General features: G+C 37.2%; 1 protein-coding gene across 1 annotated transcript in view; it reads left to right on the top strand.

Annotated features, from left to right (window-relative positions):
- Positions 1–24,338, top strand: part of b4galnt3b (beta-1,4-N-acetyl-galactosaminyltransferase 3b) — an 88,262-nt gene that overhangs the window by 61,028 nt on the left and 2,896 nt on the right. Inside the window, exons 10-17 of the mRNA XM_088924206.1 lie at positions 131–240; positions 2,711–2,811; positions 5,687–5,772; positions 6,667–7,852; positions 10,714–11,003; positions 11,684–11,837; positions 19,867–19,939; positions 23,277–23,430. Of these exons, the coding sequence (XP_088780332.1) occupies positions 131–240; positions 2,711–2,811; positions 5,687–5,772; positions 6,667–7,852; positions 10,714–11,003; positions 11,684–11,837; positions 19,867–19,939; positions 23,277–23,430 (2,154 nt within the window). The remainder of the gene's footprint in view (positions 1–130; positions 241–2,710; positions 2,812–5,686; positions 5,773–6,666; positions 7,853–10,713; positions 11,004–11,683; positions 11,838–19,866; positions 19,940–23,276; positions 23,431–24,338) is intronic.

Below are 24,338 nucleotides of genomic sequence, written 5' to 3'. Positions count from 1 at the left end.
TGTAGATCTGCGGTTTACAGTTTTCTTGTTTTCGCATTTTGATTTTGTATGTTTCAGTTGTTCTGTTTCAGATTACTTCAGCATTTTCTTTGGCTAGACATTTTAACCCTTACAGTGGTTTTCTCTCAAGTTCCTATGATAGACAGTTCCTACCTGCGCCGTGTTCTACCAGACTGCACTTATAAACCCACCTACAACATCAAAGGTTTCCCACTGCTGCGGTATCAGGGTTTACAGTTTGTAAGTATGGCCTGCTTCCCTCTCAGCATATTTAAACACAGTGTTCATAATTTAAAGGGTTTTTTTTATTACCAAGTCCCTTCAACAGTAAAGAGCTGAGACATCAGAAAGTCGAGGTTAATGCTTTGCTGAAAAGTAAAAAGTAAAAGGACAGACTCCACAGGTGAAACTGTTTTCCCTTCTTTCTACTTTTCAGTACAGAATTAATCTCCGCTTGTTCCTTTGCAGCTCATGCACAGATGGAGCTCCCCACTCCAGTCTTGTCACTTATCAGTCATTGATTCACATTGGTCACAATCTTCAGAACCTTGATCACAACAATTAAAGGTAAACTGTGCATGACCAGCTGTATAGAGCAACGTAGCAGCTAACCCATCACATTTACTGTGTAAATCTAGTTGGCTCATTTTCAGGTTTCTTCGTTATTAACATTTTGTTCCTGTCAATACCCTAAAAAGGTATTACCCTAAATAGCTAAAAAGCTACTTTTTTATTACCAAAGGTGCTATTAAATATAAACCTTTTGATTTGGTTTATTTAGATTTTCATTTAATTTCATGAGTAGCATATTATAGTGTTTTCTCTCTATATTGTGAAATCATTTCTATTTTTAAGAACAAACATATGGTCCAGTGGAGTTGAGGAGGAGGTTATATGACTTTTATATAAATAGAATTATTAAGTATTGTTTCTGTGAAACTTAGATATGTCAGTTAGATTATATATAAACACTATAGTTTTATGTAATACATCATATTCAGCGCCCATGTCACCCTGCAATTCACATCTGGCAACCCACTGAAGCTAAGCAGGTGTGAGCCTGGTCAGTACCTGGATGAGAGACCTCCTGGGAAAAACTAAGGTTGCTTCTGGAAGAGGTGTTAGTGGGGCCAGCAGGGGGTGCTCACCCTGCGGCCCATGTGGGTCCTAATGCCACAGTATAGTGACAGGGATGCTATACTGTAAAAAGGCGTCGTCCATCGGATGAGGTCCTGACTCTCTGAGGTTTCTCGAAAAGAGTAGGGGTGTAAGCCCGGTGTCCTGGCCAAATTTCTCATTGGCCCTTACCAATCTTGGCCTCCTAATAATCCCTATCTATGAATTGGCTTCATTATTCTGCTCTCCTCCCCACTGATAGCTGATGTGTGGTGCACATCTGGCGCAGGTGGATGCTGCACATTGGTGGTGGTGGAGGGGAGTCCCCATTATCTGTAAAGCGCTTTGAGTGGAGTGTCCAGAAAAGCACTATACAAGTGTAAGCATTTATTAATTATTATATTCAGGAAACGTAGTTAAAGGTAACACTTTAGATTAAGTAAAATAAACTGATGTTAATTTGATAACAAGTTCAATAATTACACACAAAAGAAAATGGATTTTGTAAAAGCTTGACTCTGAGCTTAATTAAATGAGACATGAAGGTAAAAAAAAGTTTAAAAAATTGGGTAATGGAAGACAGTTCATTATGTTTACAATCCCTTATTGAACATAGTAACTTGTAAGTGTTTTTATTTATTGCATTTAATGGTTTGGTTGTCACTTTTCATATAATATGTAACTAATTCTAGTTTGAAGTGCTTACTCTTTAATGGAGCTTTTCAACTAGGAAAGACCTGTTTAAACACAGGCAGCACTAGCCTTTTTTTGTTCACGGGTGTGTGTCAGGGAGGTATAAAACACTTTCATCCTCACATAGTTAATAAGTACATTTGGAACTCTGTGGACTGTAGAATCATTGTAGTTTTTTTTAACTTGGCCATATCGCTTATTCTTATGACTTACAAATATGCAGTACGGTCCAACAACTGGGTGAGGTATAGCATGGTTAAAGATTCACAATGCTAAGGCTCATCAAATATTTGACCTTTTCCTTTTTAATATATTACAGTTGTCCAGCTGCTTATTGTACAGTTGGCTAATGTGTAAGTGTCCTCTAGAATGTGTATGTATATAAACTGTAAATGTTACCTTAAGAAGACTCAACAGCCAAAACATTGGAGCCAAAACATCCTTTCTATTTTTCAGATGGGGTGAAAGGCCTCCACTTGATTATAAAACTTAATGGTCTCCCAAGCACACTGCATAAAGCGATGACTTCTTCAAATATTAAATAATATCAACTGACCACAATATTAAATACAGGTTCAAATAATTGAACAATGTGTTTTTATTTCTACCTTAATTTAAACCTATTGTTTTTAATGTGATAAACTGTAGTAGTATGTATTTGGATGTTGTGTTATGTGCATAAGCACACAAAATGGGATTAACACCTGTACTGCCTGTCTGGACTGCATATGTAGTTGACCAGGTGTGGACATAATATTTTTCAGACAATGCGCTTCATGTAGTGAAACACTGGATGTCTTCCTCTGGGGATATTTTGTGCATAAATATTAGTGCCTAGTGAAAGTAAGCCAATGAACCATTGTACTATTCACTTTTCTTCATTTTGTCTTTTTTTCATTAGGTGCGTATGTCCTACGTTTACCCCAACGACTACACAAGACTGACACATATGGAAACTGAGAATAAATGCTTCTACCATGAGAACCCATACTACCTAGAGAAGTAAAGTGCCTGCTTTTATTTTCTACTGTGACTATGATAAAGTAAATCTGTTTTAGAAGAATGTATTATTGAAGGTGGTTAGAAATACATTTACATACATAGATTTTTTTTATTTCCATTATTATTAATATGAAGTTATTCACACAGCAAAGGCAAACTTAGATATGGGTTTATAGCAGCTCCAGGTTCTTTAAGCAAAGACCAGGTAAGGTAATTATAGAGTAAATTTATTTCAGTAGAAAATTTAAGTTAGTTCAAAACATTACATTTATGCTTCATCTATATACAGGTTGAGAATCCCTTATCCGAAATTCCTGGGACCGAAAGTGTTGCGGATTTCGGATTTTTTCGGTTTTCGGAATATTTTTATATTTGCATCTCTAAAGGGACAGCTTGGGGATGGGACCCAAGTCTAAACACGATATCCATTTACATTTCATAATATAGCTTATACATATACCCTGAATGTAGTTTTATATACATTTTTAATAATGTTTTAAACATAATACCATCAGAAAGATAAGATATCAGTCTCCACCTACGATGTCATGTTTTGATTAAAAGGTAACAGTACACATACGCCATTTGTATTTTATTTTTTACTCTACAGTATTAAGTTTTATGTAAGGTATAAAAACAAAGCATTGAATATGATTACAGGTAAATAAAATAAAAACTGAAAAAAGTCAGCATTTTATTTTTAAAGTAACGTACAAGTAATGACGCTAGTCAAGTTACACTCGTACATGGAGGTGAAATTCAGATCTCGCGTAAAAATAGTTTTGTACTTACCGTACAAAAAATCAAAACAGAACATGATGATCAGTGCTTACAAACTTGATAAATGCAGCCCCAGACATTACAACTACATCAGGTCCGAGAAACTTGAGGGAGAGGGTACTTCATCGATGACATCACTGTGAGCTGGAAAGTTTCGGATTTTGTAGGTTTTCGGATTTTGGAATTTCGGATAAAGGATTTTCAACCTGTACCAATGAGTACAAGTATAGGGGCCTACTTCCTTTACAAATTGACATGACTAAAACTTATGTTATGTATGCTTTTTAATGTGAAGGTTGCAATGCCTGCAGTACATATGATTTGCATACAGCCATGGTTTAGTCACTGAATTTACTTTTTCAGTGTGCAACAGTTCAGTTGTTCCACACAAACTAAAACACTTTAAAAGTAGTTTGCCAAAACACCAGAAGATGGCACTATCATACAAGAAACCACACAAAGGAAATGAAAATAGACTGCCCCAAGATGAAAATGAATATAACTGGCAGTTTGGGTGATCTATTTCTCAGATGAGTTTTTCTAGTACAAACCTATTTTCTGCTTATGGAATTGCCAAGAGGTTGGTTATTGAGAATACAACTTTAGAAGAAGGTTGGGTCACATGGATGGACCGGTTATACGGAAGTTAATCACTGATCTTTATGAAACACTTTTAAATACCAACTGCAAATAAAACCTCAGTCATGTTACTTTGTTCTGTGACGTAGATAAATTAATGGGACATCCATCGATATTCTAAGCACTGTATCCAATACAGGGTTGCACGGGAGCCAGAAACTATACTGGCAAAAGGCAAGGAGCAAGGCAGGATACACTCTGAATGAGATACATCCATCACAGGACACACACATTCACACCAAGGCTTCTTTTCCCAGAAGCCAATTAAGCTACCAGAATGTCTTTGGACTGTGGGGGCACCTGGCAAAAACCCATGTGAACATGGGGAGAACATGCACACTCCATGCGGATAGCACCACAGATCCAGAATTGAACACCACAGGGTCCCAGTGCTGTAAGGCAGGAATAGTAACTACTGTGCCACCATTTCGCCAATTATGGGGCATGTTACTGTTTATACTGGGGATCATTAAAGGAGAAATGAATTAGACCTTGCCATTGTTACTATACCACCATGGGGAAAACGCCATGTGTCCTTTACCTCTTCCAATTGTAGTAACAAAAGCCATATACTATATATATAACCTTCACAGGCCCAAAGTGTTTTTTTCATTATGATGCCTCATACAGTACATTATATCTTTAAACACAGTAATCATATTCTTTTTGAAATACCTTTTTGTTGTTGTTGTTTTATGAGCCATCAAGGCCTTTTGAAATGTACCATTTTTGCCTAACTTAACAACACTATTAAAAACAGCATACTGGGGCATGTGTAATGCAAAATGTATATAAAAAGGTGATGGTAGACTTTGTATTTTTGGGGATTGTGACTTATTTGGGGTATTTATGGGTGATCTCTCCAGTTCTTAGGAATGTGAAACATAATTGCAAAGAGTAAACTGTTGAACTGTGGATGAATTCTTGAAACAAAAAAAACATAATAGAAAGAATACCTCTAATTTCTTCAGAGATCTATCTGAACTTTTCACACAGTAAAACTTTCTAATAAATTAAGTATAATAACCAAACAGTTTTCTGACAAAACATACAAAAAGAACAAATTGCCTTTGGTTTTTATTTCTTTATTTACGCCACTCTTGCGCAGTATACCCACGCAAGCTTTTGAGAGGCAACAAACTTAGTTGCTCACAAGCACCCTGCACCTGCTGAGGGGTCTGCAGGGATAAGCATTTTTTCTCATTGTTCATTGTAATAGTTATACGTGCTGCAATATGTAGTGACCTATATAGGCACCATCTGTAGCCTTTCCATTTTTTTTCACAAGGAGAAAATTAGCTTCATCTGGACTTAATTGTTTTGGGGAAAAGCTAAATCAAAACGTTAAAAAGCACATTTGGATTCCATGGTTTATATTAGAGCCTTAAAAGTATTTTTTATCAAAAAAAGTCCACTGCTTCCTTTTTCTGAAAACGAACTTGTGCTCTTTTCTCAGATTTGGCTTTTTCAAGTACATGAAGATGGATGCACTAGAAAAACGGGGCTTTGGAGAAGGCCGTCTTGCATACTGGAAAAAACATGGTATGAAAGTAGATTTTTTAGAGCTAATAAAATCAGGTATTGTCAAAGCTAGCCTGTCAAGCTCTTGAGTGTCAAATTACTCTTTACTCTTTACTGTAAAATTACTCTTTACTATTTGAGGTTTGCCTAAAACATACTGACATCTATCCATTTTCTATCCACTTTATCCAATACTGGGTTGTGGGGGGGCCGGAACCTATCCCAGAAAGCGATGGACGCAAGTAAGGATACACCCCAGATGGGACGCCAGTCCATCTCAGGGCATACACAGACATGCACACACTCACACCAGGTCCAGTTTTCCCAGAAGCCAGTTAACCTATATGACATGACGGTTTTCTTTAATAGATATTTACTGTTAAAGTTTCAAACTGTAATTAGCAGATATTACATTTTTACAACTAATAAGCCCTCCTATTTAATGTAGTTCCCTTAAAATTGTTCAATAATTAAAACTGTCTGTCAAATGTCTTTGAAAATTATACATTTTGTGTTTTTTGACATGTGATTTCTGAAAATGTGCTCTCATGTGGCATGGCATTATCTGAACTTGTTTGAGGATATGTACTCATGGCCAGTACAGTGAACAGCATTGTTGCTCTTATTAAAAGTAATAAAATATGCTAAAAATATAAAGCAATATAAGTACAAGCAACTGTATTTTCATTATTTCTTACTCAAGCCTTAATTTTGTGCTGTTAGGATAATAGACCAGTTGTTGACATTTGAGGTGTGTCCTAATGTATTTTTACTAGTCCAGTTTCTTAAATGGTACATTGATTTTTACTTTTTATAGTTATGTTTGGATTGTGTGGTATATTATTTATTGTCCATAGATGTTAAAATTTAAACAGCTGAGAGTTTTTAGTGAGAGTTACTTTTTTTTTGTTTCAGATTTTGACTTTGAAGAAAGGTTTAAAGATGGTATGAAATCTGAGGGTGATGACGAGATATTCCAGTATGAAGACAAGCAAAATCCAGAACCAAATCCTGTAAAGCAGATCACGGCAAAAGAAAAGCCTATGCCAGACTATGGCGATGACTATGATGACTATAACTTCAGACGGAGACAGAAGCTCTTTTCTTTACCTCCTAGCACCAAGGTCCAAGTGGATCAGCAACTGAGACGGAGAAAGAGACGAATTGAAGATGATGTACAAAATCCTGTGGATGTGGTTGAGCAGAAAGGTGCAGGCAAGGGCAAAGTTCGTGTAGTGAAAACAAAAAAGATGAAAAAACTGAGGAAAACCACACAGAGTTTTAAAGCGGGGTCAAAGTATTCAGAAAGTACCCTGGTCCCTTTTCGAGAAAAGAAAATACCTAGGAAAATGGAATTGGAAAAGGTAAAGCAAAAAGTACCCATCAGAAGGTCTGTCACAAATGAGAGTCAGCCTGTGTTTCATCTGAAAGAGAGGAGTCCAAACTCCAGGAATCTGGTTCTGCCAAAGTCTGAGTATGTTAAAAAAACATTGATTGATTTTCATGTGTCAAAGAATGCCTCACTGTCTACAAGCATACAAGATTCACCACGTACATATAACATGTCTAGAAAGGGTAACAGGAGTTCTCGGACAGAAAAAAAGATAGTGTCCACTGACCTAAAGAAAACTGGGACAACTCGCAAGAAAACCCATTTGTTGGTTTTGACAGGGGAGAAAGAGGGAATGCAGGAAGCTCAGGTTGGTCTGGAAACTAAGCCAAGAAGAGATGAAGAGGAGAACCAGGTGACTGGTAACATAGAGATACCATATATATCAAGAGTTCAGAGGAGAGCTGAGGATAAGAGCCCATTGGATGTGCCTGATGATGAGCTGGACAACAACAGGGAGTGGATGCAGCCTGAGGTCGATTCCAATGTGGAAGAAGATGGCATGAAGGAAGAATTTGCCACTGTGGATTTTTATGACCAGGACGTGAATTGGGAGCAAACATTTGACGTGAATCACTTGGACTTCCATGCCCTGCGCTCAGACTGGATCGACCTGCACTGCAATGTGTCTGGGAACTTGCTGCTCAGGGAGTTGGATGCGCTGGCTGTGGTGGAAGCCTACATGAGGAAGCTGAATGAACGAAACAATGGGTGAGCTCTCTGTCCTCAATTATACTTTCTAGAAATCTGTTGAAAATACAGGGCAACACTCCTAGCATGCCTGTCAGTTTACAGTAGACTCCCAGCTGAATCTACTGTAGTAATAAAGTGCACCTTTATCACCACATTTCATCCTCCTTTATGCTAGATCGTCCTCCCCAATCATTAAAACAAATTAATAATAATAATAATTAATAATAATTGCTTACACTTATATAGTGCTTTTCTGGACAATCCACTCAAAGCGCTTTACAGGTAATGGGGACTCCCCTCCACCACCACCAATGTGCAGCCCCACCTGGATGATGCAACGGCAGCCATAGTGAACCAGAATGCTCACCACACATCAGCTATTAGTGGGGAGGAGAGCAGAGTAATGAAGCCAGTTCATAGATGGGGATTATTAGGAGGCCATGATTGGTAAGGGCCAATGGGAAATTTGGCCAGGATGCCGGGGTTACACCCCTACTCTTTTCGAGAAGCACCCTGGGATTTTTAATGTCAGGACCTCGGTTTTACGTCTCATCCAAAGGATGGCACCTGTTTACAGTATAGTGTCCCCATCACTATACTGGGGCATTAGGACCCACAAAGACCACAGGGTGAGTGCCCCCTGCTGGCCCCACAAATAACTCTTCCAGCAGCAACCATAGTTCTTCCCAGGAGGTCTCCCATCCAGGTACTGACCAGGCTCACACCTGCTTAGCTTTAATATGAATTATAATATGAATTATTCCTATTTACAGCATCTACAGTGCAATAGTTTAGGAAGTCAATCCTAATAAAAATGTTTGCGGTTTTAGTGGTGGAGGAAAAAGTTGCCAAAAGGTTGCAAAATGCTTATGAGTTTAACTCCTAGTAAGGGCCCGTTCACTTTTTTGTTGTAATAGCATTCTGTTGACCCTTCTAAAAATGCTGTTCCAGCATGCAAGAAGTTAATGCACATGTATTCATAGCCGAAATATTTCGCTCAAGTGTTTTTAACTTTCTCAGTTGTTTCTAAAAACATTAGAGTTAATTACAATGCCATTAAAACTGTTTTGTCATTGACCCAACCTTTGTCTCATCATGATAGTGTATGTATGAATGAATTTCATAAAGCGGTTAAAAAGATTTATAGTAATGGGTGAGAAATGAAAAATGCAGCATGATTACTGACATTATTTTATAGCATAGATTTCATGTTAGGCAAATGGTGTGTTAAAAACCTTTTTTCCCTAAAAATTTCCCCTTTTCCACTAATGCATCCCTGGATAATAGACAAAATCTTTTTAATCCATTGTTTTATGTGTTTCTAAGGGCTGAAAGAGTTCTTGACAACAGGTGTTTTGGATAAACAAACCATTTTATTGCTGTAAATCAGAAATGTAAAACATTGGAAAGACGGTAAATATATGCAAAAGAAAAGTCAGTAGAAATGGCCAAATAAGTGATTTGTCTAGTTCAATCAGGTAAGTCAAAAGATCAACTGTGTGGATACTAGAAGAAGTGTTTTGTTTTGACATTAATCCAGAAAAGACCAAATTATACATCTGGTGGTTCTTTCATTTAATAGCCAATTTTATATAATATAATAATATACAGTTATGGGTATTTTATTCAAATGAAAGCAGCATGGGTTCCAGTTGAACTTGTTTAAGAAGTAAGAAAAGCATTATGTTAAGAATGTATCAAATTATTGTATTTTCTTAGTTTCATGAGCTATTTTGCTACAGCTATTTTGTTCATGCATTAGTGTCAGAAATGGAAAATCCACAGATGTTTTACTCTGTTCTTGGTATTATTAATAATAAAAGTAATACATCTTTTTAAAATTATTTTAATGCATGTTATTTTTGTATATGATGATACTCAAGGAAATGTCCTTTTACAAAAAGTTTGATTATAAATTCATTAACATGAATATTATTTGAATGACTGGATTGACGATCTGGCACATCAGAATGAAGTATTTGAAAGAAACACAAATGTATATTAATTTACAATCCTTTTGTTCTGTGTTCACAGCAATGTAACTAGAAACAAGGCCTTTTATTTTCCCACTAAGGTTTCACACAGTTTTTTTACTGTTGAATCTGGTCCATCACCAAATCTGCACTCTTGTGTTTTGACTTGAATGCATAACCAGCTCAACATACTGTACATGACTGTTAGTGAGGTGATATCATATGATTATACTACAACAAACAAGAAAAGGTGAAAATGCTGGAAAAGAAAATGGTTGAGCTGTCAGTACTTCTTTAGGTATGAGAAGGTAACTGCTTCTTGATAGCTGTCATTCATAACTGCTCACACCTGAGCAATCTTAACATCCAAAACATAAGTTTTTTTTCTGTTTTTTGTTCTAGATATAACCTTTACTTGTTCTTTTGCTGCAAACGCATGCTGACACAGCTCCTCACTCGAACCCCTTCATCCTACATAATGTGCACGATAATTATTTACAGCAATGTATATGGCTGGAGAGCTAGGAATGGCACCATCTCAGAATTTGTGCATTCATTAGAAATCTCAAGTACCAACTGCTAGGATGAGGGAGGATTTAGTAAAATTAGAAAGCATATTAAATATAGTTTCCATGAAATATTATTCAAAAATAATTTTTGGAGATTGGAGGTGTCAAAATTTTGTATCCTTAGCTGTGTACTTTATGCAATATAGATCAATCAAGGTAAGCAAGTCATACAGTCAAATCATAGTGATTATTGAATAGATTACAAATTATTGAAGAATGCTCAGACGCCTCTTATTTACAGTAGGTGCATAATATTTGAATTAGCTTTAATACCATAACCAAACAAAAAAGGTGAAAATTGCGAAGTGTAAAAAGCCATTCTTTCCCATCCTCCCAGAGTGTTCTCCCTGGAGCGAGTGGTCAATGTGGAGAAGCGTCTGGACGGGTGGCAGGGCAGCCGGTACCTCCTAGAGCTGGAGCTGCTGGAGAGTGGGAAGCGCAGGGTGAGGCTCGTGCAGTACGTCTACGTGCTGAACCACCGCGGCCGCAACCGGAGCCTCCGCGTGCCGGCCGGGAAGGAGGCCCCGCTTCGCCCTGGGCGCCCCCACAGCTCAGAGGAGCTGCTGCTCTGCAACCCGCTGGGGTTTTCCTGGAGAGAGAGCGCCACCGTCCACTTCATCGTGCCAGGTCAGAAACCACATGTCACTTGATTAAAACAGGGAGTGTCAACTTTGCATCCTTCTACAGCTTCTGGCAGCCTCACAACGTCTGGGGTGCAAAGTGAGACAAAAGGCAGATTCTTCTTAGATCTGCTGGAAGGTTACACCTCTCCACAACACAGGCTGGTAGTAAAAAAGCCATATTAAATGTTTCTAAAGGAGATCAAGGATCTGTGCTTTGTTATGTAACCTGCAGTTTAAAGGTCATAACCCCACTTTAATGAAGCACTTAAATTACTTGAGCGGTCTTCATTCCACATTAGCCATTTTCCAAACTTTTTTTGGATTTTGTTGTACAAATGCTTTTTTTTTTATTGTATGCAAAGTATATTTTTGCTAGTGTCAACTGTGCAGAACCACTTCAGCTTTAAATGCTCTCCAAGCCGTTTTTCAATGTGACTTTCTGTCCGTTTGCAAGTGCTGCAGTGGAGAGGTCGGTACACTGATATTTAAGAAACAAATCATCCGTTTGTCTTTAGTTTATCCACCTGTGCCACGATTCAGTATCACACCATTTAGGTTTTTATTTGTTGAATTTGTAGAACAAAAATGTAACGGGTATTAGCATAAATGAAAGATAAAGAAATGTTTTAAGGCATTTTTAAGAAATAATTATAAAAATTCGGAATGTACTTTGCTATTTGACAGTGAAAAACCAAGCGCGGTGGGTCCGACAGTTCATAGTGGACATGGAGGAGCTGTACAGGGTCACTGGGGATAAAAACTTCAATGTCATCATCATAGACTACAGCAGCACAGACATGGATGTGGAGCTAGCTCTGAGGACATCAGCATTACACAGGTATAGCCTCTCAGACTACCCTGGTTGTTGTTTATTGATACCAATGGTCAGTGGTGCAGTGGGGCCCTGGATTTAACTCTGGACCCGGGATGCTGTCTATGTGGAGTTTATATGTTCTCCTCATGTTCACGTGGGTTTCCTCCAGGTGCTCTGGTTTCCTCCCACAGTCCTAAGACATACTAGTAGTTAATTGGCTTCTGGGAAAACAGGCCATGGTGTGTGTGTGTGCCCTAGGATGAACAGGAGTCTGGTCCAGGGTGTACCCTGACTTGCACCTATTGCTTGCTGGGATAGGCTGCGGTTCCCCTGTGACCCTGAATTGGACAAAGTAGTCAGAAAATGGATGAATTGATGCCAGTGGTGAAAAAGATCGAAGTGAAAGGTTATAAAAAAATAAGTTTAAAGGATCTAAGTAAAATCTTTGCGGCATACGCTTCACATTCATTATAAATACTCTGAGACCTATATTGAAAACATTTTGGTGCCTGAATTTCTATTGCTTCCTGTATGAGATTAAGTACGTCAGTGTGTTGAATCAGTGTTTATGTTTACACAAATATAGCCTAAGGAAAGCAACCTACAAAAAATGCCTCCCAACGCTGTCTCTATGCAACGGTACTAAAAACAATAATGTGTTTATACTGTACCTGTTTGAGTCTCTTTACTTAGGGTTTTTATGTTTAAAGTCCGTTGTCAAAGTTCTTTTTGCCACCCTATAGAGCGCCTGTGGGCAAACTACAGCCCAGCCAGTTTTAACCGGCCCTTGAGGTAAAAATGAAATTAGTCAATATTCGCCATACTCCACTTTGTTTGGTGCCATTTTTTCATATATTTAATTATTCGTGCTGTTAGATGGCGCACAAACGTTTTTAGTGATTCCAAACTGTGCATTGCGCCACCTAGGGGAGGCGCCATTGTCAGTCAGGGGCGTCTCAGGTATCGTCAGTCAAAAATTTTATTACGAGCAAAACCCGCTCTTCGTGCACACAGAATGTACGAGTCGCGCAGTATCTAGATAGACTGTATCACATGATATGAGTGGTCATTTTGTGAGTTTTTTGTTACACGATTGCAATTGAGAGGTTTTTAAATATGAGTAAAAACACGTGAAGGACATGGAGCCTAGTTCTAAAGAGAAACGGTAATGCAAATACAGAAAGTATGACGACAGTTTCTTGAATTTCGGTTGTCCTCCTGAGAATGTCCTCAGTGTGTTGTCTGCCTTTAAGTGCTGGCTGCTGGCTGCTGGCTGCTGGCTGCTGGCTGCTGGCTGCTGGCTGCTGGCTGCTGAGAGCATGCTCCCCAATAAATTGAAACGTCATTTGGAAACTGTTTACAGTAGTTAAGTATTAAGTAAGCCTCGTGAGTATTTTTTGCGCAAGTTTAATGAATGAACAGAAAGCTGCTTTTTCTAACCAAACTGCAGTCCCCAGCAAAGTTCTTTTTTCATCATATAAAGCAGTGTACCGAGTAACGCAATGCAAAAAAACCTCATACTATTGTAGTACCAAGGAAATAAGCAAGAGCTCTGTGGATTCTGCTTCCCTTTTGAATATCCTGCCTTTGTGAAGCTGGGTTTTCAGCACTTGCGGTTATCAAATCCAAGTTCATATCAAGAGTCAATGTTGAGAAGGAGATGCACGTTGCTATTTTAAAAATACTACCCAGTATTTTTGGTGAATTATGTTAACATAATTTATTAAACAAGCTCACCTACCCATTAACAGGCACAAACAAAAAGACATTGTATTCTCCCCCTTTTTTAAAAAAACATTGATGTTATATTAATATATACTATTTTGATCAAGCCTCTTGGTTTTGAAAATGATTAAAAATAATACAAATTGGATCAACTTTGTTTTTATTTTGACCCATCATTTCCTTTTCAAATTTAATCTTTTGTAAAATATCGCACTGCCATAGAACTTATTTTTGACACAGGGGAGGCATGTGGAAAATTTGACAGGTCAAGGGAGGCATGGACCCAAAAAGTTCTGGAACCCCTGCTTTACCAATTTGATTCACCAGTTAGACTGGGTCCATCGTACTGTGAGGGAACCTGTGCCAAAATGAGCGGCTTGAAGAAGCAGAAAGTGAATGCAGAGTGTGCATATAAAATTGCTAAACAAAGCAAGCCGCTTTCTGAAGGGGAGCTTTTGAAGGAGTGTATGATAGAAACCGTAGATATTCTTTGTCCAGAGAGCAACAACAAATTCGAGAAAATAAGTTTATCACGCAGAAAAGTTACCCATCGGGTCGAGGTAATCGGTGAAAACTTGTCTTGTGAGGTGAACGTCAAGTATTTTTAAATTTTTATTTTTTTATACTTAAAATATTTTTTTCTCTCAGGTTATCGTTAACCTTGAACTAATAAGCCTATGTTGAATCCTAAACTATATAGGGCATAGGCTGTCTGTAACAGCAGCTGTGAAGTGGCCCTCTATAAAGTTTCAAAAGTTTATGTGGCCCATGGGACAAAAAAGTTTGCCCACCCCTGCTATAGAGTAAACAGGTACAAAAAGGCAGGTGTGTTCATTGTGTTTTGGTTTCCATGTGTTTTTATATCCCTTGTAACTGTTTCCAGGGTACATTTGTGAATGGTCTTATGACAGGTAAATGCACCTTTCAAGAGCCACAGTTATGAATGTCAGTAAAATGTTTTGTTTGCCTTCTGATTTGGTTTCCTGTGATTGCAGATTTGGAGGTATTGTTATAGCCCTCATTTGCATAATGTGATGTAAAATCTTTTATTTGAACTTATGAAAAATTCTGTTTACAGACAGGTGTATTTTTACCGGATATGAATTAGCATGTAATCTGATAACCAAGTAGTTTGTAGGTCTTTAGGGTGTAAGTGTTATCACATTACCTTATCTATACATATTATACCTTGTTTAAGTGAAATAAAACATTTACTTAATAATATTTGAGCTGTCACCAGAAAACACCTGGTTTCGAATCCCAGTCACTGCTGAGGGACAATCTTTTTCCAGTTATGAATTTAAATTGTATGATGTTTAGACTTTTAACAATTTTAAACTGTGTATTACAGCATGTTAAACATGAAAAAGTCGGTATATTTCATAAATGCAAGATTGCTCAGTTGGCAAAGTACACAACCTTCATCATAAATAATTTAATTATGCATCAAAGTCTTTAACTTGGTAACTTACAGTGTGTTCTTGTTTAAGGGTCCTTGTTCTAACATTATTAAGCTTATATACTGTACTTCATGAAAGGTTATAACGTTTTACCCTTTTCTAAGAATACGTAGTAAGAACACCACTTGTTATTGTAAAAAGAAATGTGATTTAACATCACTTGATAGTTATATGAATATGGAATCTTGTAACTAAGCAGCTTAAGAATCACAAGTGAACATTTTGGAAACATTGTGACATTCATTTCTTTTTAAAAAAACGTTTATTGTCCTTGTAGTGGTAATGGACCAATCATTGCACCCAATGGTTGAAAGCGTGATCAGATATTACTTTCGGTTTGTTTCTTATATAGTGAATACATAAAAATAGTCCACTATTACAGCTATAAAGCTTGTTGTTGACTCTGAGGTGAATTTTTGTGGATATAGTAAGTGATGGTTTTGTGATTAAGGATGTCTTCGCGAAGTTAAACAAAGGAGGGAAGAAGTTTTTTTTTTTTTACAATTGGCACTCTAAGATTCTGACTGATTTGATTCCTCTCATTTAGCTGAAACGGATAAAGAAATCATACAGTAGTTATATGTATTGGAAGGCACTTTTATTAACAGACACTCCGACTCAAACCTGTGTCGTACAGTGATATAGATGTGAGTAATGTCATCACCATTAAACAATGTGCTTATCGCACAAATCCTGCTAAACTAGGAGCATTGCAGAAGGTGATAAACTGTACATTATTTACTGGAGTTTATTGGTACCAAACACTGATTACAGGTCAGGGTTCTGTACAGATTTCAGAAAAGTGAACGCTGAACCAGACATCTGACAGCCATAGTCAAGGACCGATGCGCTGTTCCCTTTTTGTGTGGCTCTGGTGGAATTTCTCTGTAAACTGAGGAGTTATAGAGGCGACACGTTGTGTATCTCCTCTTTTTACACTTTTTTTATACTTTTACACATGTAAAAGTGTCAAGATCACAGTTTCAAAATAAAAAACATCAAACCTTTGACTGGGTGAGAACTTCATGATTGTGAAGGATGTGAAATGTGACAATTTGTTACAGTTACCAACAGAAAAAAAATATTTTTTATTTATTTGTGCCTTCTGCAGTTGAACCCTTTGCAATGTCTGGATAGTTAACACTTCCCAATTGCTTTATCAGTCTGTGCATGGGGGGAAGGGGGGGAGCTCTCCTTGACAGCTGACACTCCTCCATACGCTTAAGTAAAAAAATAATAAAAACGCCAATGTAAACGTGATATTTACAATTTATTGAAAATAAAAATGGTTGTAAAGTTCTCTAAAGCTTTCTCAGTCAAGAATGAGAATTCACACAGGGAGCTGTGTCAGCATGCGTAGGCTGCAAAAGATCAGCTAAAGAGGGAAGAAAACGCTTTCAGAGAAAACAATGTTTCAGGTGTGAAGAATACAGAGCCCCAATTCAATTGCAGCCTAAATGTTTCCCCACACACCCTGCCCCCGCTGCGATTGGAATATATACAAACAAAGCACTGAAAGCTTTACAGGAGATGGTCAGGTATTTCGCAGGGATAGTACGTAATTCTGGTTTTATGAACTCACACCTGGGATTCGATTAATTCAAAATAAGGTTTTGAACCAGGCACTAGATCTTGTTTATATAAAAGTTATATCACTCAGCAGAGTGATGGAGACTGAAATAAATGACAAGCCCTACCAGCTTTTTCCCTTCCCTTTGGTGCAAGATGATAACGCGCTGACTGGCACGAAACATTCCCTCCCATTTTTACTCATTCTGTGTCCGAATCAAAGCGGGTGAGAGAGAGTAGGAAGAGACTCAGAAAAAAGTGTATCCTGTCTTAATTTCAAATTATATTTTACCTTCATTTTTTTACCTTATAAGTTTGTATGTTACTTATTTTCTGATTGTCAGATTCAATGTATATGTGAACAAATTCTTGTAAATTAATGTTTTTACAAGATGTGGAAGAAGTGAAACAAATTATTACATTGCGAATTTTAATATTGTTGGTTACTAATAGTTTATGCTAACACCTGACTTATATTCAATAAAATATTGAACTAAGTGTGACATTTTAAAAAACAGAAGCTGTGGAACGGTCTTTATGGTTAGTGGACGTTGTGCTATCTGCTGATCTGCTTAACACCTGTAGAAAACATGATTTTATTTCTGTATGGAATGCGTGTTGCATTTACAAAATGAAAGTGTTTAAAATGTTTAAGAAGTCAAAAGAGCTTACAACTCACACAAAGACACTTCCTCAGCTGATCACGCAGAAGAAAAACCACCCATTTTTCATGCATAAAAAGTGTTTTTAACTGATTTATATATATAAAGTCTTTTCATGTTGATTTAAGTGTCCTTCTTTCAGTTAATTGCATGATTAGAATGAAACAACTCGGGGTTATTGTTACGATTTCTCTATTATTATCGAATCCCTCAACTCGTTCACTTGTGCTTATTTTGGAAATATTTTGACATGTTCTTTTTAACTCGGAGTTTGTAATGTCAGGCGCTCTGATCAAGTTAAGCTTTGATGCAGTACAAATAACTGTATTTCCCTCAAGCTATACTGTAGTAGCTTTAAAACTATATAACATCGTGCTGTATGCATGTGTCACGTGTTTGTTTAAGTTCTAAAAGTACAGTATGAAAAAATGAGCTGGCTGCTTTATGGTCAACAGCAACAATGACAACAGAGCATGCTAATGAAAATTCCTTCCCATCCCCCGGGCAGAACTGTCTGTTCTACATAAACACGGTGGGGTGTAACACTCCTAGCCTTTGTGAGAAGTACAGAGCCGCTTTAAATAAAGTGGCTGCAATGGAATATACTAGTAGATAAAAGTTCATTCCAAGCTGGAAAGAAAATACTCTATAAATCTCCTCTCCTCTATAAATCTGTCTCCTCTATAAATTCAGTTTACAGACTGTCCAAGGTCATTTATTATTAATAATATCTTCCGTATCACATTAAAATTGGAACACTTGTTTTTTACAAGTGTAAATCCACCTATTTTCTAACCGCTTTATCCAGGACAGGTAACAGTTTCAACAATACTATTTGGTATCGATAGTATTGGTACAATTTTGACAGACTTCAGAATGCTTTGACTGATGCTTAAAAATGTAACAATGCATACTGTGGTAAGGGGACAGAACATCTTTCTGCCTGTGAAAAGATTTGCGTATGTAGTTTATTCTTATGTGTGAAAAAACGGGAAATACAAAAGGAGTTTCAGTAATTAAACTGAGGTCTGGAAAAACCCTGTCTGAAAAATAGACGTTTAATAAATTTAAGGTTGTGAAAACAGTGACAAATCACCCCGTAAAAAATACAATTTTAAAATACAAGCAGCTTGAAATTATTAGTTGTTATTAATCACTTAACTTCGAGCATTTTGTGATATTTAGAAATACCAAAAAATTCAATATAGTTTCCATAATATTTACTATTCTCTCAAAGAAATATTTATTTGTTAAAAGAAAGTTCAGGCTGGGAGCTGGGTTCGAACCCCCAAGCTCCAGCATGCGAGTCACATGCCAAAGCCATTACACCAATGCACAGCTTGACAACTTAAGCTATAACTGAAAAGGGCAGGCAAAATGTTTCCAAGTAATCGCAGGTGAATGAGTCAAATTGATGCAGATGTTTACAAAGGGCTGCTGTAATAATTTGAGCTATATGAAAATAAATAAATCCTTAAATTATTTAGATAAGCGATTCCATATTATATTCCCTATTAATCAAAATTTAAAAAGAATGTGTTTTTTACTGCGATAACGAGAGCAAGTATTCATAGAAAAGGTTAATACAATGTATTACAATGAGCATGTAAAAACTTTTCCAAAATAACCACAGTAAGTAACCGAATAAAAGACTTAGATACTTAAAATGTTCATGAAAAAGTGGAATACTGGTGTGTATTTTTTTATTTAAACTACCAATACCAGCCATATAGAGCTTACATAATGTTTATATTCCTAAATTAATATCATTTATGATGTTCAGAGACATTATGCTCCTGTTATTTTGGTTATTAGCTACCAAAATGTCCCTTTAGTTGTAAAATTCCATATTAATATTCAATATTAAGCGGATTTAAACATGCACAGTAAAGAGATTAAATGAAGCAATCGTTTCACTAACAACAAATGCACCACAAGTGCCACCTGTCAGTCATTTTGGCCTGCCAATCACGTACTACGGTATAACGCGCTAATCTGCAGATAATTTCGTGTGGTACGGGGGTTTACTGCGCATTTTGAATGGCTGCATTTTTGGCTCCCATTTATTTTGTGGCATCCAGGGTGCAAAGATAGAGATTTATCTGCAGGTTACTTTTTATTTAGTTAGAAGGCAGCTCATCTCTGGTGTGGCCTCTGTAGGAATATTAAGAGTTTAGTGCTTAGTAGCAGTCTTGGGTTTTCTGGGTGACCAGAATGTTAGGCCTCTGAAACGCCTTGTCTGTAAATACTGTATATAATGTGACATGTTTTGTTGAGTGTTGTCTCATTGTTTTAAAATATCAGTCCAGCCCCATTTGTAACAATGTAATGTAACTTGATGTGTTATATGTGTTGTGTCTTACATAGTTTATTGTAATAAATATTTGTTTTAGCCAAGTGTGCCTGGATTATAACTCCTCTCAACAAATCTGTGCCAGAGAACAAAGAATTCACGTGCCTCTAATTGTACCAGCCGCTCGGGCATAAAAATCACTTACAAGTCACTGATTGACTAAACCGCTCAGTCAATTCCAGATTTTCACCAGTTTCATAACCCTCCCCCCCTTGTAACAATTCAGACTATTCTTACTAGTTGTGTACTGCCAGTGCGTCTTTAAGCCATCTCCCATTTCACAGGTACCAATACGTCCAGCTGACGGGGAACTTTGAGCGCTCTGCCGGTCTGCAGGCTGGGATCAACCTCATTACGGTAAGCAGGGTTGCAGGACACAGTAAAAAAATCTGAAAAGGACAGAGTCAGATCAAACTTGGTGCTTATCATTTTAACCATGTTTCTGTCAAATATCTACACATTAATTACAAACATGTTTTTCTTGCGCTTCTGGTTTCCCTACTTTCATCAACAGAAAAATATTGCAAATATCAACTGCATTCGTCTGATGATGATTTGTGTGATGTGTTCTACTTCAGTGAAATGCTGTTAAAATATTTATAGACTTGTACAGTATGTGTTAACGTGTGAATAGTAAGAAGCAGTTTTGTGCTGCAAGCATACATATGGTGTAAACTGTAGCTTGTTGTTTTCTTGCTGACAGCTAACATGTGCAATTTAAAAATACAGACCAGCCTAAGCTGTTGGCTGTTTTTAATATATTTTCATATTCAGTCTTTTATTATAAGATTCTGTTATTTTAAAGCAACTAATTTTCTGCTTCATCACTTGTGAATACATGGCTGCTGAAAGTTAATGTAATTTAGCCATTATGTTTAACCTTCTCTAGTATTGCTAAATAATATCAATGAAAATATAAACTGGAAATATCATGATTTGAATGAGAATCAGAATGTGCTTCAAATTACAGCAACATAAATCTTAAAATGAATATTTTTCTTTATGAAAAGCTTTACATTATCCTGTTCTTCTCAATATGGTAGGCAGTACTAAAAGGACTCCTCAAGATTTACAGTCTTACAAGAGCATAGGAAGCAGCCATTTACAGTAGTAACAGCCAGAGTTGTAAAACGGCATTCACTGCTATTCTAGTCATGCAGTTGTTCTATTCACATTATTTCCAGACACTGTTATTTCAAACATTTCCAGTGGCGCTTTCGCCACCTTCACCAACGGGACTTTCCATTCGATAGTGCTGTGCTAAACATTCCCATCTCTGTGTCACATCGTAAGCAGGTCAATTCGGGCGATTAATTTTAACGTGTGAGAAGTTCACTACCAGTGTACAATGTCAGTGTAAAAAAAAAAATATCAGTGGAGGACGAGGTAGATCTCTGACACTATGGAGATAGTGGATAAACCAGTGCGCCTCAATGTACACCCTGATACAGTACAAAATTATGATTTCCTTCAGAAATTATTAAAATTGTTTTTTCTTACATTTTGGAGTTCTTTTGGTTTATCAGGTGGTACTGTCATACGTAAGCAGAACTGATATATGACATGCTACCATCCTGACAAGTTACTAAAGTTACTCAACTAATTTGCTGCATTGACTACAGATGTTAGCTTGCTAGCAAGATGCTAGCTCTCTGTCAACCTTGACATCTGCTATAGTGTCAGTGTTGCCAATGACAAAACATTTCTCCTTTTCTGTAAGAGGTGAGTGACAGCAACCGCATCCAAGGGCGCATCCTCTAAAAATAAAGGCATACCTGAAAATGGCATGTCAGTATCATAATTTGCATGTGCTCTTTGTTCTTTATTCCGTTTGTTCATAACCTTTGTGTATGATCGATAGTTCAGTTTCAAGTGATTTGCTTATGTCTTGCAAAGTGTTTTGGAAAATAATCTGAAAAATAATGGGAGAATTTAAGTCTCGGAACTGGAATTTAAATCTGAGGTTACAAGAAAACAGAAACGTACAGCCAACTTTCAAGGGAAATTCTGACTTAAAGGTGCTCATAATATCACAAATGACAGCTTCACATCATTGGTTCCCTCAGACAAGCACAGACACCAAATGCCTGGACGTGCAGTTCCTCTCATAATCTAGTCTGCAGGCCTACTATTGGCGACAACACAATTTCACTGGAGTAAAACTATCCTCTCGCATGAAATAAAAGAGAGTTTTCATCTCTGTATGTGCATTGCTATATAGATTCTAACAATAAGCAACACTTTTGTTAATGGGATTTTTTTAACAGGCTTTAAGGTTTCTGCTAGATTTTACTTCATATAGACAAACTTTTTTTGACCTTGAGGGACAGTACTGAAATTTTACCACAGGTGTGGAAACAAGATTAGATTGTCAGCTGCGTTAGATACAGTACGTTACAGACAAATACTTTGGAAACTAGTCAAAGGAAAATCTATTTTGTTACAAGTTTAACAACACTAACTAAAACTTTTTGTGTTATTTATTTTAGAAGCCCAAACTACCACAACTTTTCTCATAAATTTACTCTGAAAATGTAATTTGTAAAGAATAGCACTTTGTTTCAGACCTGATTTTTTTTCCTGTAGCAGGGAAAAGTTCTGTATAGTCAAACAGTGCAAAAATACACTGTAAAATGTTTTGGTTAGAAAATGCATTTAGACTGCAAATTCAGGGTTGTGGGGGAGCCAGCGCCTATCCTGGCAAGTAACAGGTGCAAGGCAGGGTACACCCTGGATGGGATGCCAGTCCATCATGGGCCAGACAAACAGACACAAACACGGTCACACACACTCACACCAGTGTCAATTTTATATTATTATATGACATTATAATGTAACAAAGCAGTGGGTCAAAAAATCACTAAGTTTTATACAGAGGTGTGTGTTTTTTGTTCCCTGACACAGCTCTGGACGAGATAAATATTTATTAACAATAAAATAACACAGAAGTATACAGCACACAAGTTACATACACCAGATAAACTATAACACATACATACAATCTGTGCATTCCAGAGTCCTGTTTCCTTTCCACACAGGTTTTTGTGCACTGTTTTGGCATTTGGCTCTTTGTGTGAAAAAAAGTTTCCCTAAAAATTAGGCACAGGTCATGGCACAGGTCATAATTAGGAATTATATTTGTCGCGAAAGATGTTCTGTCAAATTCTCACATGGGTGAAGATAGACTTTGTGTTTAGGTTTGCATGAAAATAGTGATGTTGGGGGGGACTTTTTCAGTTCTGCTTTCTTGTTGTTGGGACCTGAAAAGAAAAAAAAAGCTTCCTGGACTTTGCAACATTTTGTGTATGCAAGACAAACTCTTAACTTTAAAGAGGGTGAGGTTACATCTATATTTAGACATTTACTGTATGTGGTGCAGCAGAATAACTTTATTTTGAGGAAAAAATGTACATATAGAACAGGAAACTGAGCTTTTTTTATATGCTGTAGTTTGTCGCAAGGATGTATGATAGTAGTTACATACAACTTTTTATGCCTTGATTTTTGTCAGATTTGTAAAGGTCAAAACACTCAGGGTCCCCGGGTTTCTGCTTTCACAAATACTGTGAGACCAAGAGAACAAAATCTGTGCGGATTTAATAGTGTCTTTTTGTCTCCTTACTGTTTATACATTTGTGACCTGATACTTTCTTGTTTTATTTGACAAACTGTTTTTTGTCTTTGTGCCTCACAGGATGACCACAGCATCGTGTTCCTGTGTGACCTGCACATCCACTTCCCTGCGTCCATCATTGACAGTGTTCGGAAGCACTGCGTAGAAGGCAAAATGGCCTTTGCTCCCATAGTCATGAGATTAAACTGTGGGGCAACACCACAAGAACCAGATGGTAACCTCTTCAGTGTTTTACTCTATATTTGAAGTTTTCCTTCTTTTTGTATAGTATGTTTACCATCTGGCCCCATAATCCTTGTACACTTTGAGACCATACAGATTTTAGGTTTTTTTAAATTATCTCCTTAACTGAGAGGAAGTGATGTTATTTCTTCTATATTGCTATTTATTTAATTATATTACTATTGTAAGGAGGGCTGTTTATATGGAGAATGTATAGCCTTATAAGGCAATACAAACAGAGTTTATTTTAAAAAACAATTGATTTAAATTATTTTATTTAATCAGATGTCATGTCAATTGAGAACAGATTACAGGGACACCCTGGAGATCCATTGATCCAGAAGGCCATTTACTAGATCACATTGAGTCATGTATCTTGCTGAAAAGTACAATAGACGTGTCCTACCCAGGTTTGGCACACAGCACCCTTCCACGTATGTAGGACGCCGCTATTCTTGGGAAACTCCTGGCATGTGGTGTTCAGTGTACACAAGGGCAAGGTTCCATGTGCAGAAAGCAAAAACAAGACTTAGGTGTTTATATTGACATTATCATTTCAATGTTTCAGACAATGTAGGGAATCTAAATCTAATGGGAATATAGGGATCCTAAACAAAATGTTATATATTAAAAATCTTAAAAGTTAAATTATATTGTTATGCAAAAATAATATAATGCTCGAATCTCTCTTTCCTAGCGTTAATCGGCACAATCGTGCTTGTCGGCACACCAGTCTCCATTTGGTGGTTTGAACCAAATCTTTGAGCTGATGTTGCCATTAACTGCAACCGAGAAATACTCCAACCGGTGCATCGCTCCGCCTGCCATCAGAGTGGGAGGGGGGGGGGGAGGAGACCAAAGTAATGTAGCCAATTCATAGAGGGGGATTATTAGGAGGCC

This window comes from Atractosteus spatula, chromosome 8, assembly GCF_055471065.1.
Source record: "Atractosteus spatula isolate fAtrSpa1 chromosome 8, fAtrSpa1.hap1, whole genome shotgun sequence".
Classification (NCBI taxonomy): Eukaryota; Metazoa; Chordata; class Actinopteri; order Semionotiformes; family Lepisosteidae; genus Atractosteus; species Atractosteus spatula.
This window is presented reverse-complemented; position numbering and strand designations above follow the sequence as displayed.